The 14,431-nt window shown below is 43.8% G+C and overlaps 1 protein-coding gene across 1 annotated transcript in view; it reads left to right on the forward strand.

Annotated features, from left to right (window-relative positions):
* Positions 1 to 14,431, forward strand: part of Arhgap10 (Rho GTPase activating protein 10) — a 316,109-nt gene that overhangs the window by 208,719 nt on the left and 92,959 nt on the right. The window contains exon 16 of the mRNA XM_045131477.1: positions 4,364 to 4,422. Coding sequence (XP_044987412.1) covers positions 4,364 to 4,422 — 59 coding nt within the window. The remainder of the gene's footprint in view (positions 1 to 4,363; positions 4,423 to 14,431) is intronic.

Consider the following 14,431-nt stretch of genomic DNA (forward strand, 5'->3'; position numbering starts at 1 on the left):
TATGTAGGTGGAATTGTTCACAATATACTTAGAGAAATCTAGAATCTTTGAATAATTAGTTCACCTGTGACACACATAAATCCAATAATTTGTTGACGGGCATTTGGGTGATTGGGAGTTCTTGGTTATTACACATAAAGCTTAAAAATTGTTTTTAATACAAAATGTTGAGTAGATGCAAAATTTCATTTCTCCTGACTAAATCCTTGGAGTAGAATATCTGGATCAAACAATAGGTGTATTCTTAACTTTCCAGGAAATGGACCAACCTCCCCACCACCTTACAAACCCACCAGGGGCATACCTTCCTCTACATTGTTGTCAACTTTCAGTATAGCAGTCTTTCTTACTTTAGTCATTGTAGTATGTGTGGGATGGTGCTATCTCACTGTGCTTTTAGTGTGAAATCTCCCCAGTGACTAGTAATGCTGAACATTTTCTTGTGATCTTACTTACCACTGATGTTGGTTCTTATTTATTTGTGCATGTGTGTGGGGGGGGATGAGGGGGTGGTGGGGTGTGCATGCTCCATGGCCTCCTACCACTCCAAGAGAATACTGTAAGCCTGTGCTACTTTTGCCTCTGGCAGCTTGGGAATTGAACCTGCAATGGCAGGCTTTGCAAGAGCCTCTCACCACACAGCCAGCTTCACAGTCCCCAAGTTTTTTTGATTGTCTTATTACCTCATTATTTTTTAAAAATATATTTATTTAATTATCTATTTAGATAAATAAATTAATTTATTTAATTATCTATTTAGAGAGAGAGAATGGGCACTCCAGGGCCTCTAGCCACGACAAAGGAACTCTGGACACATATGCTACCTTGTGTATCTGGCTTCACATAGGAACCTGGGAATTGGATCCAGGGTCCTTAGGCTTTGCAGGCAAGCGCCTTAACTGCTGAGCCATCATTCTAGCCCTACTACCTTCTTAAAGTTATTTACAGATTTAAATTTAAGTGTTTTTTCCTGTAGCTACATGGTTTTAGAAATGTTCGTTTCATTGTGCAGTGTGTCTTTTTATCACTTAATGAGATGGATTGTCAAAGAGAAATTAAAAAAAATATTTATTTATTTATTTGAGAAGAAGCGAGAACAGGCACACCAGGGCTTCTAGCTACTGCAGATGAACTCCAGACACATGTGCCATCTTGTCCATCTGGCTTACATGGGTCCTAGGGAACTGAACCATGGTCCTTATGTTTTACAGGCAAGTGCCTGAACCACTAAGCCATCTTCCCAGCCCTTAAAGAGAAAGTTTTAATCATTATTATTATTATTATTATTTTATTTTGGTTTTTTGAGGTAGGGTCTCTCTGTAGCTCGGACTGACCTGAATTTCACTACTGGATTTCTGGGTGACCTCAAACTCATGATGATCCTCCTACTTCTGCCTCTCGAGTGCTGGCTTTAAAGGTGTGCGCCACCATGCCTGGCTAAAATTTTAGTTTTTGGTAAAGTGTAATATATTAGGATTTAATTTCTTAGATTTTCCTTTGGGTTGAATAAAGTTGTATCAAGAAATCATGGTTTAACATAAGGCCACAGAGGATATGTATTCTCTTACAGTCATTTTATACTTAGATTTATGTTATGTTTCTGTTTGGGCATAAACTTTGAGATAGGTAGCTCACTTTTTAATTATTTTTTTTTTTTTTTTTTTTTTTTTGCTTTTTGAGGTAGGGTCTCACTGTAGCTCAGGCTGACCTGGAATTCACTCTGTAGTCTTAGGGTGGCGTCAAATTTATGGCAATCCTTCTACCTTTGCCTCTCGAGTGCTAGGATTAAAGGTGTGAGCTACCACGCCTAGCTTACATTTTTAATTTTTATGTTTATTTTTGGTTTTTCAAGGTAGGGTCACAATCAAGTCCAGGATGATCTGGAATTCACTGTATAGTCTCAGGGTCGCCTCGAACTCACAGCGCGTCTCCTATCTAGGCCTCCCGAGTGCTGGGATTAAGGTGTGCGCCATCACGTCCAGCGGAGCTCACTTTTGCATGTAGCCGGCTAGTTATTCTCAGTATTGTCTGCGGGGAGGCTCATCTGTTTCCTACTGTCTGGTTCATTCCGACGATCACACTGGCTTGCGGGTTACCCTGCTGGGCTGGGCGACCTGCTGCCTTGGCGTCTGGCGTCTGTCCTGGTCTTTTGCTAGCCTGCTTACATGAGGTTATTCTTTTTCTCCTCGAGACAGTGGAGGTTAGGATCTTTCTTTTTTAGGAAGTTTCTATTTTTTTTTATTTTAATTTAAATTTAGAGAGAGAGAGAGAGAGAATGTGAGAATGGGTAAGCCAGGGCCTCTAGCTATTGTGTGGCCCCTGCGGACTGCTTCGTGAGCGTCCTGCAGAACCTGGTGATAATGTGTTGTCCCCTTGCTCAGTTCAAAGTATGTTCAGATTCCCTTTCCTGCGGGTTTCCAGGCTCTCTTTCTGTTACTGTTTCTGTTTTACTTTCATAGCCATTATTAAAGAACAGATTCCGAATGACTTCAACCTTTTAAATGGACTGAGGCTTGTTGATGGCTCAGAATGGGGTTTTCCTTGGAAAATAAACGGTCCTCGTGCCAGAGTGTGTGTGTCCTGCTTTTGGGTGAAGTGTCATTTAGGTGAAGGGCATGCCAAGTAGGTCAGGGTGGTTGGTAGTCCGGTGCCTATGTTTTGTATCCTTTCTGATTGTGTGTGTGTGTGTGTGTGTGTGTGTGTGTGTGTGTGTGTGTGTTGGTGCTGTCGAGACACAAAGCTCTTTAACCCTCTGACTGTAGCTGTGGGTTTGCCTGTTTCTCCTTGCACTTTTTGGTTTTTCGAGGTACTGTCTCACTCTAGCTCAGCTGACCTGGAATTCACTATGGAGTCTCAGGGTGGCCTTGAACTCATGGCAATCCCCCTACCTCTGCCTCCCGAGTGCTGGGATTAAAGGCGTGCGCCACCATGCCAGCTTCTCCTTGTGCTTATGGCAACTTGCACCTGAAGCTCTGGGATTTGATCCCTAATTGATGTTTATTCTTCTTATTGCTGAGGTGGCATCTTCCTTCCTTTTTCCCTCCTTCCTTCTTCCCTCCCTCCCTTCTGAAAAATTCCTTAAGAAACATAGACAGGGATGGAAAAGACTGTTAATTTAAAACTTTAAGCTTTATTTACAAAGGGAGAGAGAATGGGTGCACTAGGGCTGCTTGCTGCTGCAACGAACTCCAGATGCACGTATCATTTTGTGCCTCTGACTTCACGTGTGAACTGTGGACTCACACCCAGGCTGTCAGGATTTACAAGCAAGCACCTTAACCACTGAGGAATCCCTAAATGATTAGTTTTGATAGAGATATTTGAGAGAGGAGTTAAGTTTGCATAACGTCTTCTCTGTATTTAACGTCATTCAGCCAACTGGTTTATTTTTTATTGAGAACTTTCCTACATGAACTTTCCATTTTCCCCTCCCATTCCATTGAACTCCCTTTTTCCATCTAGTCCATCTTCTATTCTGATAGTTTTTTCTCCCCCCTCCATCATCCATGTCGAAGGGTTGATGGGCTCAATCATGTGCAGGTCTTACAAGGTAGCGACTGCTGTTAAGAGGTCATAGACGTGATGGTAATTGTATGTCTGAAAGATTGTATCCCACAGTCCTTCCTCCTCATCCTTGGCATTTTACATTCTCTCTGCTGCCTCTCCTGCGGTCCTGCCTAAGCCTTGAAGGGTACGATGGAGATGGCTCACTCGGCTGTCACTGATTGGCAATGCTGATGGGTTTTGTCTCCACCGGCATCTGCAGAAAGCAGCTTTTCTGTGATCGAGGGTGAGAGCAGCACTACTCCCCAGGCATGGACTTAATATCAATATTTACAGGGCGGTTTGCGTACCACATACCCATTTACTCAAACAATAGTAGTAGCTTCCCCACTACTAGGGTCTAGGACCTTCTCAGCTGTAGTCTCAAATGCTTTTCAAAAGTCACTGCTTTCGTTTGTTTAGACAGAATATTCCACATGAATTACATTAGTGTGTGTAAGTCTTGCACGTAAAGCCAGATGTTTCAACCTGCTTGCCAGGATTAGCTATGGAATACTCTGTGCTTAAATGTGATAGGAATTTGGGGTTGCTTCAGCTTTGGTGGTGTCTGGTGCAAGTAAGTAGTAGTTAGTAGTGATGGATTGGATTGATGGGTCTTTTATAAAGGCTTGTAAAGGCATTCCCTAGGGAAGTTTTATCCATTAAGAAACGCACAACCAGTTTGACACCGTTTTTATAAACAAGCTCCGAGGTGACTTTTTTGGATTCGTTTGCTGTAGCCAATTTGACAGTAATGTTTTATAAAGAGGCTCCGAAGTGACTTGTTTAATACTGAGTGCTTTGTTTTTTTTCTGTGCAGGAGTCTTCCAGAGCCGCTTATGACCTTTGAGTTACATGGGGACTTCATTGTTCCAGCCAGTAAGTGTCACGCGGAGATGCAGAGACTCGGTGTGGGGTTGATCATGTATACACAGTAAAAAATTGCTGCATGAAGAACGTAATGGGATGTCATGTGTGTTAAACATAGAAATCACTTTAAAGGGTGGTTGCCTCCAAAAAAGGGATAGTGTAAACATTACTCACTCCCTGCCACACTCACTGTGAATGTCACTCATCACCCGTGGTTTCTCCTGCACTGGTAGACCCTGGGTCTGTCGAGAGGCAGCATTGAGGTGCACCCGGCCCTCGTTACACTGCGTAAACAGAATGGTATAGAAATGGGACAGTATGTAACTCGCAGGAGGTGGCAGAGATGACTGGGTTGGATGGCAATGGATTCACGTAGATATTTAGATGAAAATTATACACAGAAGGAATAGTGCAAGATAATAATGCCAGAAGCCCAAATGATACGTGCTGATGTATTATCTTCCGTGAAATGTTAAATGAAAAGGCTTATAGTTGGTGGAATTATACCTTGTGATGAGGTTTTAAAAATTTGTTGTTATTATTGTTATTTTTTTTTTTTTGTCAGCCGTACCCACTCAGAGCTTCACGTTTTCTATTATACAGTTCATGTTTTTATTTTTTTGTAAGGGGGGGGAGGGTTTCGAGGTAGGGCCTCACTCTGGCTCAGGCTGATCTGGAATTGACTGTGTAGTTTCAGGGTGGCCTCAAACTCATGGTGATCCTCCTACCTCTGCCTTCTGAGTGATTAAAGTGATTAAAGGTGTGTGCCACCACGCCTGTCTAGTGCATGTTGTTGTTTTTTTTTTCTCCTTCCCCTCACCCCCCAAGGTCTCATTCTAGCTCAGGCTGACTGGGAACTCACTCTGTAAGCCAAGGTTGGCCTCAGATGCATGGTGATCCTTCTTCTTCAGCCTCCCATGTGCTGGATTATAGGTGTGTGCCACCATGTCTGGCTTATGTGTCTCATTTTATTGTGATTACACGCTGCTTAATTGTCTACTTTCTGACATGTCTGGTAATTAATAGCTCAGGAAGTTGAGGGGGAGACATGTTGAGTTATAGGGAACCTTCCTTTACAATTACTTGACAGAGAAGAGAGAGAGAGAGGTAGAGAGAGGGGATGGGCTTACTAGGGCCTTCAGCCGCTGCGAATAAACTGCAGACACGTGCGTCCCTTGCGTGCATGTGCAACATTGCGTGCGTGCATTGCTGTGCGTCTGGCTTGTGTGGGACTTGGAGACTCAAACATTAGTTCTTAGGCTTTGCAGGTGAGCGCCTTAACTGCTAAGCCACCTCTCCAGCCCAGGATCCTTCTTCAGAATTCACAATCCCAGCCTGCTGCCCGGACCCTGCACGATTGGTTTTCGCAGGGACAACGACAGTAGCTGAACTTGGGTTTTCATTTCCTTTCATCTCACCTTCCCTGCTCCCCTGGGATGCATTCCATAGTTTCATATGTCCTAAATAAATAAATAAATAAACCATCAAAAAACTTAGAGCAGTCCCCTTAGAGCCCATGCACTGCTGCCTGAACATGGCTGTCAGCGTCGCCTCCTTGTGATGTCTCAGCTCAGCCGGTGTCAAGGTGACCAGTATGTTGCAGGAAGAAACCGTGTGTAGGTTTCATTACACTATACATATAAAACAAGCTTTCAGAAAACCCCAAGATGCAGTTCCATTCATTTTTGTTTTCCTCATATGAAAGAAGAGGTTTTTTCTGGGCTGGGGAAGAGAAAGAGAATTGGAAAGATCAAGGTATTGGGAGAAAGTTTTCTTGGCAAAAACTCAAGCAGATGCTTAGTTGTTTTGATTTCTTCCCTGTGGCATTTTTGGCAAAGGAGAGGGAGGGAGAGAGGGAGAGAGAGAGAGAGAAACTTAGTTGGAGGACAATTGTTGGATGTTTGCCTGGAGACTGGAAAAAGCTGAAGAGTGCCAGCATGCTTCCAGAACCCTCGGAGACGTGGAGGAGGACAGAGTGGTTGTGGAACAGGATTTTAAATGACCGGGAGCGTGTGTAACTAAAAGCAGAGTCTTTGAAATCCTAATATCAGCATCTTTCAGCTGATGAGGACGTTCCTACCTCCTAGGAGGTCTTGAAGCCGGTGGTGATGATGATGGTTGAAGGTATATATTGCAGCTCAGTGGTGCACAGAATGGAATAGCTGTGAAAAGCAGCCATCACCTGAATTCTGTTTCCTGCCCTCATGGCCACGCTGCCAGAGTCCATGATGACCTGAGTAACAGGACTGTTGTAAAGGAAGAGTGTATTGTGCAGCTGTTATGACTGTAGGCATGAATTTGTACCTAGTGCAGTTGTTGTTGGAGAGGCCCATAGCAACTTCATTTGAATTGGGAGAAACTACATGTACTAAGTGGGGTTATTGGGGGGGGGGGTCCAGTGTTTGGACTCTCCTATTTTCGTCTCTTGTGAGTTCTTTCCTCTGTACTCGCTGCCTTTCAGGAAAAGGACCGTGAGGACAGATCCCCTCATATTTTGCATGTGTACTTTTAAGTACTGAGTGAATGTTACAGAAATCAGATGGGCACAAGTATTCTCCCTTTGGGAATATTGCTGGCGAACTGGGATTGTGGTCGAGCCATCATTTTCCATTGAAAAATGGCCTTGTTTTGCTGCACTGGCTGCTCGCTGAGCTGTCTGCTAGGAATACCCAGCAATACCAGCGTTCCTCGCCGCTCCTTACACCACCGTGCAAGGCAAGTTTGGACTCTGTTCCCTCGTGTGCGGCGGTGTCCATCTGTTCTGCGGTGTTAGGACCGTCTTCCACCCCCGCTGAGAGGTCTGAAGAGCTCTCCTGGGCTTCGTTTCCTCTCCTCACTGTCTTGTTGCAGTCTCCTGTTGGGAACTTAACGATGAAGTTTTTTTCTTTAGGTTCATGATATGAAAATATGAACTTGATTTCTGTGTTGTCACCACCCAACGCAGTGTTTATAAAATTTCATTTATTTGTTGGGGGGTGGGATGCAGAGAATGGGCGTGTCACCAGCTACTGCAAACTCCAGATGCACGCACCACCTTGCGCATCTGGTTTTGCGTGGCTGCTGGGCAGTCAAAGCCGAGTCATTAGGCTTTGCAGGCAGGCGCCTTAACCACTGAGCCATCTCCCCAGCTCCGAAGCACAGTGTTTGTTTATATTTTTGTTGCTGTTGCTTGTTCTTAAAAAAAAAAAAAAATCAACTTGCTGATTTACTGTCCTGTATTGGATGTGTTCAAAACATTTTGTTTAAATTTCAGGAATTAAAAAAAAAATTAAACACTGTAAGAGCTGAGTTCATTAAAGTTAGTGGAAATAACTAAATACCATCCATCCCTTAGAGACTCTAAGGTTGCTTTTGGGGTGGATATCCATGAAATAAACATGTCCTTTACTTGGTCTGTGATGTATTGCAAAAGAGGTGTCTGCTTATGGAAAGTTGGTAGCCGTCTATGCAGAAGGCTGCCCATATGAAGTGTGTTGTCTTTATAGTATCACATTCCACACTTTGTAGGTTCAGATTCCTTGTTGCGTCATTGGTAAGCTTGGGCCCATGCAGAGGGCGAGACTCACATTGAGCTTAGCCCAAGAATGTCAAACGTAGGTGCCTGGTATTGGGTCCTTTGAAACATCTCTGAACTGTTGCTCCAACTTGATTGCTTGCCCTTCCATAGTCTGTGTTTGCTTCCTGTAGTCAAGTTCCATGGGAAGCACAGCGAGCGACCAAAGTTCTTCAGTCAGTTTTTGGCAGGGAGAGGAGGAGACATTTCATACACAATCTTGAGCCATATACAAGAAACAACAGTGCATGGTGTGTGCATGATTAGACTGTTCCTTCCGTGTTGGTAACCTTGCAAGGAACAAGGTAACTCATTTAAAATTTTATTTTATTTTTAATTTATTTATTTGAGAGTGACAGAGAGAGAGAGGGGGAAGAGAGAGAGATAGGGAGGGAGAAAGAAAAAAAAGGAAAGAAAGAATGGGTGCGTCTGGGCCTGCAGCCAGTGCAAACGAACTCCAGACGCGTGCGCCCCCTTGTGCATCTGGCTTACATGGGTCCTGGGGAATCGAACCTCGAACCGGGGTCCTTAGGCTTCATAGGCAAGCGCTTAACTGCTAAGCCATCTCTCCAGCCCTCAAATACATCTTTTCAAATGTCTTTTCACTGTTTTTAGAGGTGAAGGACACTGTCCCAGACGGTGGGAAACTTTGTTCTCTAGCTTGTGTTTCTGGGTAAGCAGCCCCCAAATTTTAAGCTGTTTTCTTTGGCGAAGGCTGATTATTACAGTGTTGTAACAAGTTACTCTGGGCATGATTGTCCTTTGCTTCCTTTGGAATTTTTTGACTCCCTCTCCCCCAGGGCTTTGATTTTATTTTAATTTTTAAAGCTACAAATTGAAATTATACTTTTATTGATTATCTTCAATGTTGATTGGATTTCTCTTAGATTTAGACTTGGCTTATATTCTGTCTCTGCCTTCAGACAGTTGTCCTCTGGGTTCATGTGGTAAATTTAGGCTGTATCTGGAAGGTTTTTTTTTTTTTTTTTTTTGTTAGGTAGTGAGTTGGAATTTTGTAATGGGCATGCCACGGCCTTAGCTGCTATGAATGAACTTCACATGTGTGGCACTGCATGCTTGTGTCACTGTGCGTATGGCTACCTGGGACCTGGGGATTTGAACATAAGTTCTTAGGCTCTGCAGGCAAGTGCCTTAACCACTAAGCAATCTCTCCAGCTGAATTATGATTTTTTTAAAATTTGATTTTTCATTAATTTTTTTAAATCAAGAACTCTGTTGTATGGAACCCACTGCATATTGTTCATAGTCCCATCACATCATCCTCCTGTTTCTTTCTCTCCACTCCTACCCACTGAGGGCCCTCCTTGCTTAGCTTAGGGGTGATCACTGTGGGGTCATGAATTCACTGATCAGTCTCGAGGTGGGGAGCAATGCCTCAGAGTGTACTTTCCCACCCTATTGTTCTTATAATCTTTCATCTCCTCTTCAACAATGTCCCCTATGTCTTGGAGAGCATGTTTTAAGTCCCCTTAAATGCTGAACTCTTAGCAACTTCCATTTTTTCTGCTTTGATGAGTTTGGAGTCTCCTTAGGAAGGTGTGGTTGGTTGGTTGATTTATTTGCAAACAGAGAGGAGAGAGACAGAGAATGGGTACACCAGGGCCTCCAGCTGCTGCAAATGAACTCCAGATGCATGTACCAGCTGGTGCATTTGGCTTTTGCATGGGTACTGGGGAACTAAACCCAGGTCATTAGGCTTCATGGGCAAGTGTTTTTACTGCTGAGCCATCTCTCCAGCCCGAAGATGTGATATTTCTTGTGTGTGTGTGTTTATGTATCTATGTGTTGTGGTTTATCTTGCATGTTCTAACTTCCCCTTTTGTTTCCTTCTCTTCAGCAATAGCTGTCTTGATATCCTCATGAAATCCCCCAGTACAATCTCAGACACTGTTTTATTTAGGATGTAGACTTCAGCCTAGCACTTTCCTTAATGCTGTGGACTGTTCCTGATATATTAAAGTAACCTATTTACACAATTCATTATAAGCAAAAGGAGGAAAATGGGAAGGATTAAATTTCAAGCTGCCAGCTTACTACAGGGTCAGATCTGTAATGAAAATTTCAGTTTTGTGAGCTTGTTGAAATGCAGCATAACTGTGCACAAATACATAACGAATGCATCGTCACAAAGTGAAGGCAGGCCCACGATCACCCATGCGTCTCGAAACCCACACGTCTCAGAACCTCAGGAGTCTTTTCACGCACTGTTGAGTCACCATTGACTTTAGGAAGCGTGGCCGCTCTCCAGGTTGCCCACACCACAGGCCGGGGCTGCTGCGTTGCTCTCTGTGCGTGTACATAGACAGGAAGGCTCCACTGGGTCTGGCTTCTCTTACTGTTTCAGCGACAGCAACACGTCGCGTGGGCGAAGCAGCAAGTCTGCTCAGCCACATCCGTCCGTGCCGTGAGCGAAACATGGACGTGTACTCCTCTGTCGGCGATCCTCGCCATCGTTTCCTGTCTGTGGCTAGGTTCTAGGCGTGTTCCTCTTTGTCATATGCCTGTACCATGTGTGTTGGTTTGGTATCTCTATCTTGATAAGCACATCTCTGGAATGGTTTATAACCAGTGAATTATCCCATCTGTAGCCAGGGTTGCAGCCCATTTGGAAAACATGAGGCCTTGTTTTTATTTATTTATTTTTATTTAATCATTTTATAGTGACAGAAAGAAGCAGAGAGAGAGAGAGAGAGAGAGAGAGGAAGAAAATGGGTGCACCAGGGTCTTCCAGCTACTGAAAACAAACTCTAGACACGTGTGCGCCCCCTTGTGCATCTGGCTAACATGGGTCCTGGAGAATCGAGCCTCAAACCAGGGTTCTTAGGCTTCACAGGCAAGCGTTGAACCACATCTCTCCAGCCCGAGGCCTTGGCTTTTTAATCCCAACTCCGGGAAAGGAGAAAAAGAAAATTCTCATGTATGCACTTAATCTTTTCATGATTGGGACAAAACACTTGGCCATTAGCAATTTGTATGAAGAAAGTGGTTTTGAAAAATATTTATTTGGGAGAGGGGGAGAGGGAAGGGGAGGGGAAGGAGAGACAGAGAGAGGCAGATTGGGGGGATGGAGAAAATGAGGGCACCAGGAATCTAGCCACTGCAAATGAACTCTAGGCACATGTGCCACCTTATGCATCTGGCTTATGTGGATATTGAGGAATTGAATCTGAGTCCTCAGGTTTTACAGGTAAGTGCCTTAACCACCAAGATAACTCTCCAGCCCAGGCTTAAAGTTGTATTTTTTAAATTTTTATTTATTCATTTGAGAGGGGTAACGGAAAAGAGAGAAAAAGAATGGGTGCTCCAGGGCCTCCAGCCTCTGTGAATGAACTCCAGATGCATCCTCCACCTTGTGCATCTGGCTTATATGAGTCTTGGGGAATCGAACCTGGGTCCTTTGGCTTTGTGGCTTTGTAGGCAAGGGCTTTAACCACTAAGCCATCCCTCAGCCCCAGGCTTAAAGTTTTGAGGGGAAGTTTCATCATGGTGGGCAAAGCCTGGCAGAGCAGAGGCTGGGCATCCTATCTTGCCATGGCTGCTGGGAGGTAGCAGACTGAGGAAGCTCGCTAGCCTTGGCAGCGGGGAGCTGGCCTGTAGGATACCCCTATACCTGCTCCCAGCAACACACCTCCTCCAGCAAAGCTCTGCCTGCCAAATTCTCACCGGCTGGGCACCAAGTATTCAAAACACTTGAGGCTACAGGAGACCCGTAATTTAACCACCACACTAGTGCATGAAAGCTGCAGTTGTCTCAGATCCAAAGCTTAAGAAGGGGCCAAGCAGTTATGGTCGGGGAGTCTCCTTGTGATCTCTTTCTCTGGTAAGGTTTAATTTTATGTTTCTTGCTTATACAGACAAATGCTTTGTGAATGACACATGCTGGCCGGTCTTTTACCCATTTTTCTTTTGAGGTCTTGCCTCTCTGATTTATATTTTCTTTTATAGTCTAATTAGTGTATTTGTCATATATTTGAGGGTTTTTGTTTTGTTTTGTTTTGCTTTTTTGAGGTAGGTTTTCACTCTAGCCCAGGCTAACCTGGAATTCACTATGTAGTCTCAGGGTGGTCTTAACTCACGGCCGTCCTCCTACCTCTGCCTCCCAAGTACTGTGATTGAAGATGTGCCACCACCATGCCCAGCTAGTCTTTTAAAAAATATTTACTTGCAAACAAAGACAGAAGGGGAGAGAGTGCCAGGGCCTTTTGCAGTTACTAACCAACTCCAGATGCATGATCCACTTGGTAAGCTGGCCTTATGTGGATACTGGCGACTCAAACCTGGGCCATCAGGCACTGTAAGCAAGTGCCTTAACCACAGAACCATCTCTCCAGCCCATATGTTTGAGTTTTAGTGATTTTTCTTTTTACTTGATTTTATTTTCCACTAAGAAAATCTTTTGCAAAGCAGATACTTTTTATTGTGAGAAAAATTTCAAAATTAAAAATATAAAGGAGCCTGGTGAGATGGCTTAGTGGTTAAGGCACAGACTCATGAAAGCTACACAAGCTCTCTACCTCTGAGCTACACTCCTAGCCTCTGCTCATTTCTTTTTCTTTTTATTTATTTAGTCAGGGTGAATGATCTTTTTGATATACTCTTGTATTCTGTTTGCCAATATTTTGTTGAGAATTTTTGCATCTATGTTCATGAGGGAGATTGGTCTGTAATTTTCTTTTTTTGTTCTATCTTTGCCTGGTTTTGGTATCAGGGTGATGCTGGCCTCATAGAAGGAGTTTGGTAGAATTCCTTCTTTTTCTATTTCCTGGAAAAGCTTAAGAAGCAATGGTGTTAGCTCTTCCTTAAAAGTCTGGTAAAATTCAGCAGTGAATCCATCCGGGCCTGGGCTTTTTTTAGTTGGGAGATTATTGATAACTGTTCGGATCTCCATGTTTGTTATAGGTCTATTTAAGTGATTAATCTCATTTTGATTTAATTTAGGTAGGTCATATAGATCAAGGAAATCATCCATTTCTTCCAGATTTTCATACTTTGTGGAGTATATGCTTTTATAGTATGTCCCTATGATTTTTTGAATTTCTCTGGAGTCTGTTGTGATGTTACCTTGTTCATCTCTGATTTTATTAATTTGTGTCTCTTCTCTCTTTCTTTTGGTCAGATTTGCTAAGGGTTTATCAATCTTGTTTATCCTTTCAAAGAACCAACTCTTTGTTTCATTAATTCTTTGGATTGTTCTTTTTGTTTCTATCTCATTAATTTCTGCCCTAAGAGTGGCAGAGAGGGAGAGAGAGAGGGAGATAAGATAATGAGCACGCCAGGGCCTCCAGCCATTGCAAACAAACTCCAGATGCGTGCACCACCTTGTGCATCTGGCTTATTGTAGGTCCTGGAGAATCGAGCCTCAACCAGGGTCCTTAGGCTTCATAGGTAAGCGCTTAATCGCTAAGCCGTCTCTCCAGGCCAGTCTTTTTTTTTTTTTGTTTTGAAGACCAGTTCTTGCTAAGTTGTGCTTTGAACTTGAGATCTTCTTTTGCTGGAATCGCCCTTGCCTCCCCAGATCTTGTGATTTCTGGTGAATGAATTGAGATAAGACAGTGGAATGCAGAAAACTAGAGGTGAAGGGAGTTTGCTATAGAACAACATGAGACACTGTTAGGGAGAGAGTGGACAGTGGCAAAAGTGACCCCTGTGGAAGAAAACACCCTTGATGGTGGTCAGTGGCCAAGGGACTGTTGAGCTAGCTTAGGTTTTTGGGTAGCATTATGTCATTTTTCTTAAGTCCTTCGAACAGACAGCTTTCCTGAGGGCATTTTCTAGCTCACATGATTGACAAGCAGGGTTAGTAATATGTCTTTTAAAAAAATCAGAACTCCTTCTTTTAGGGAGTAATCATGTGTCCTGCAATTTCACTTCCTGGCTGTAAGAGCGGCTGACAGTGAGGGAGGGTTCCGTCCTCAAAGATCGTCAACAGGCCAATAATACCTGACCGGCTATCTAAAATTCCTGTCTCGGAAACTTTAGCACATATGTTGAGTATAAAACATTTCATTGACTTGCTTGATATTTTTCCAGTCTGGGTTAGCTCAGAGGGATTTGGGTACATTAGCCACCAGGGCCACCAGTTGAGTTCGAAACTGGAGAGACCGTGTGAGCTTTCCATGGCTGCTATAGCAAAAAAGACCATGAGCCAAGTATCTTAAAACAAGGGGCGCGATTCGCCACAAATGAGGTTAGAAGTGTGACGTGAAGGTAGGTTCCGGGGCGGTGTCAGGGAAGAAGCCCTCCTAACAGGTCGAGACTGCTGAGATTGGTGGGTCATGTTCCTTGGTGTGTAGACTGATCGCTGTTGTCACAGGACTTGGCCATCTTCCCCTGCCACCGGGATGGCCACTGTTACTGGATTAAGGGACTCTCACCATACTCCTCATGAAGTCGTCCTTACCGACACCTGTGAGGACTTTACATAGAAGGCCACTGCACTTCTGC

This window comes from Jaculus jaculus, chromosome 12 (genome assembly GCF_020740685.1).
Source record: "Jaculus jaculus isolate mJacJac1 chromosome 12, mJacJac1.mat.Y.cur, whole genome shotgun sequence".
NCBI lineage: Eukaryota > Metazoa > Chordata > Mammalia > Rodentia > Dipodidae > Jaculus > Jaculus jaculus.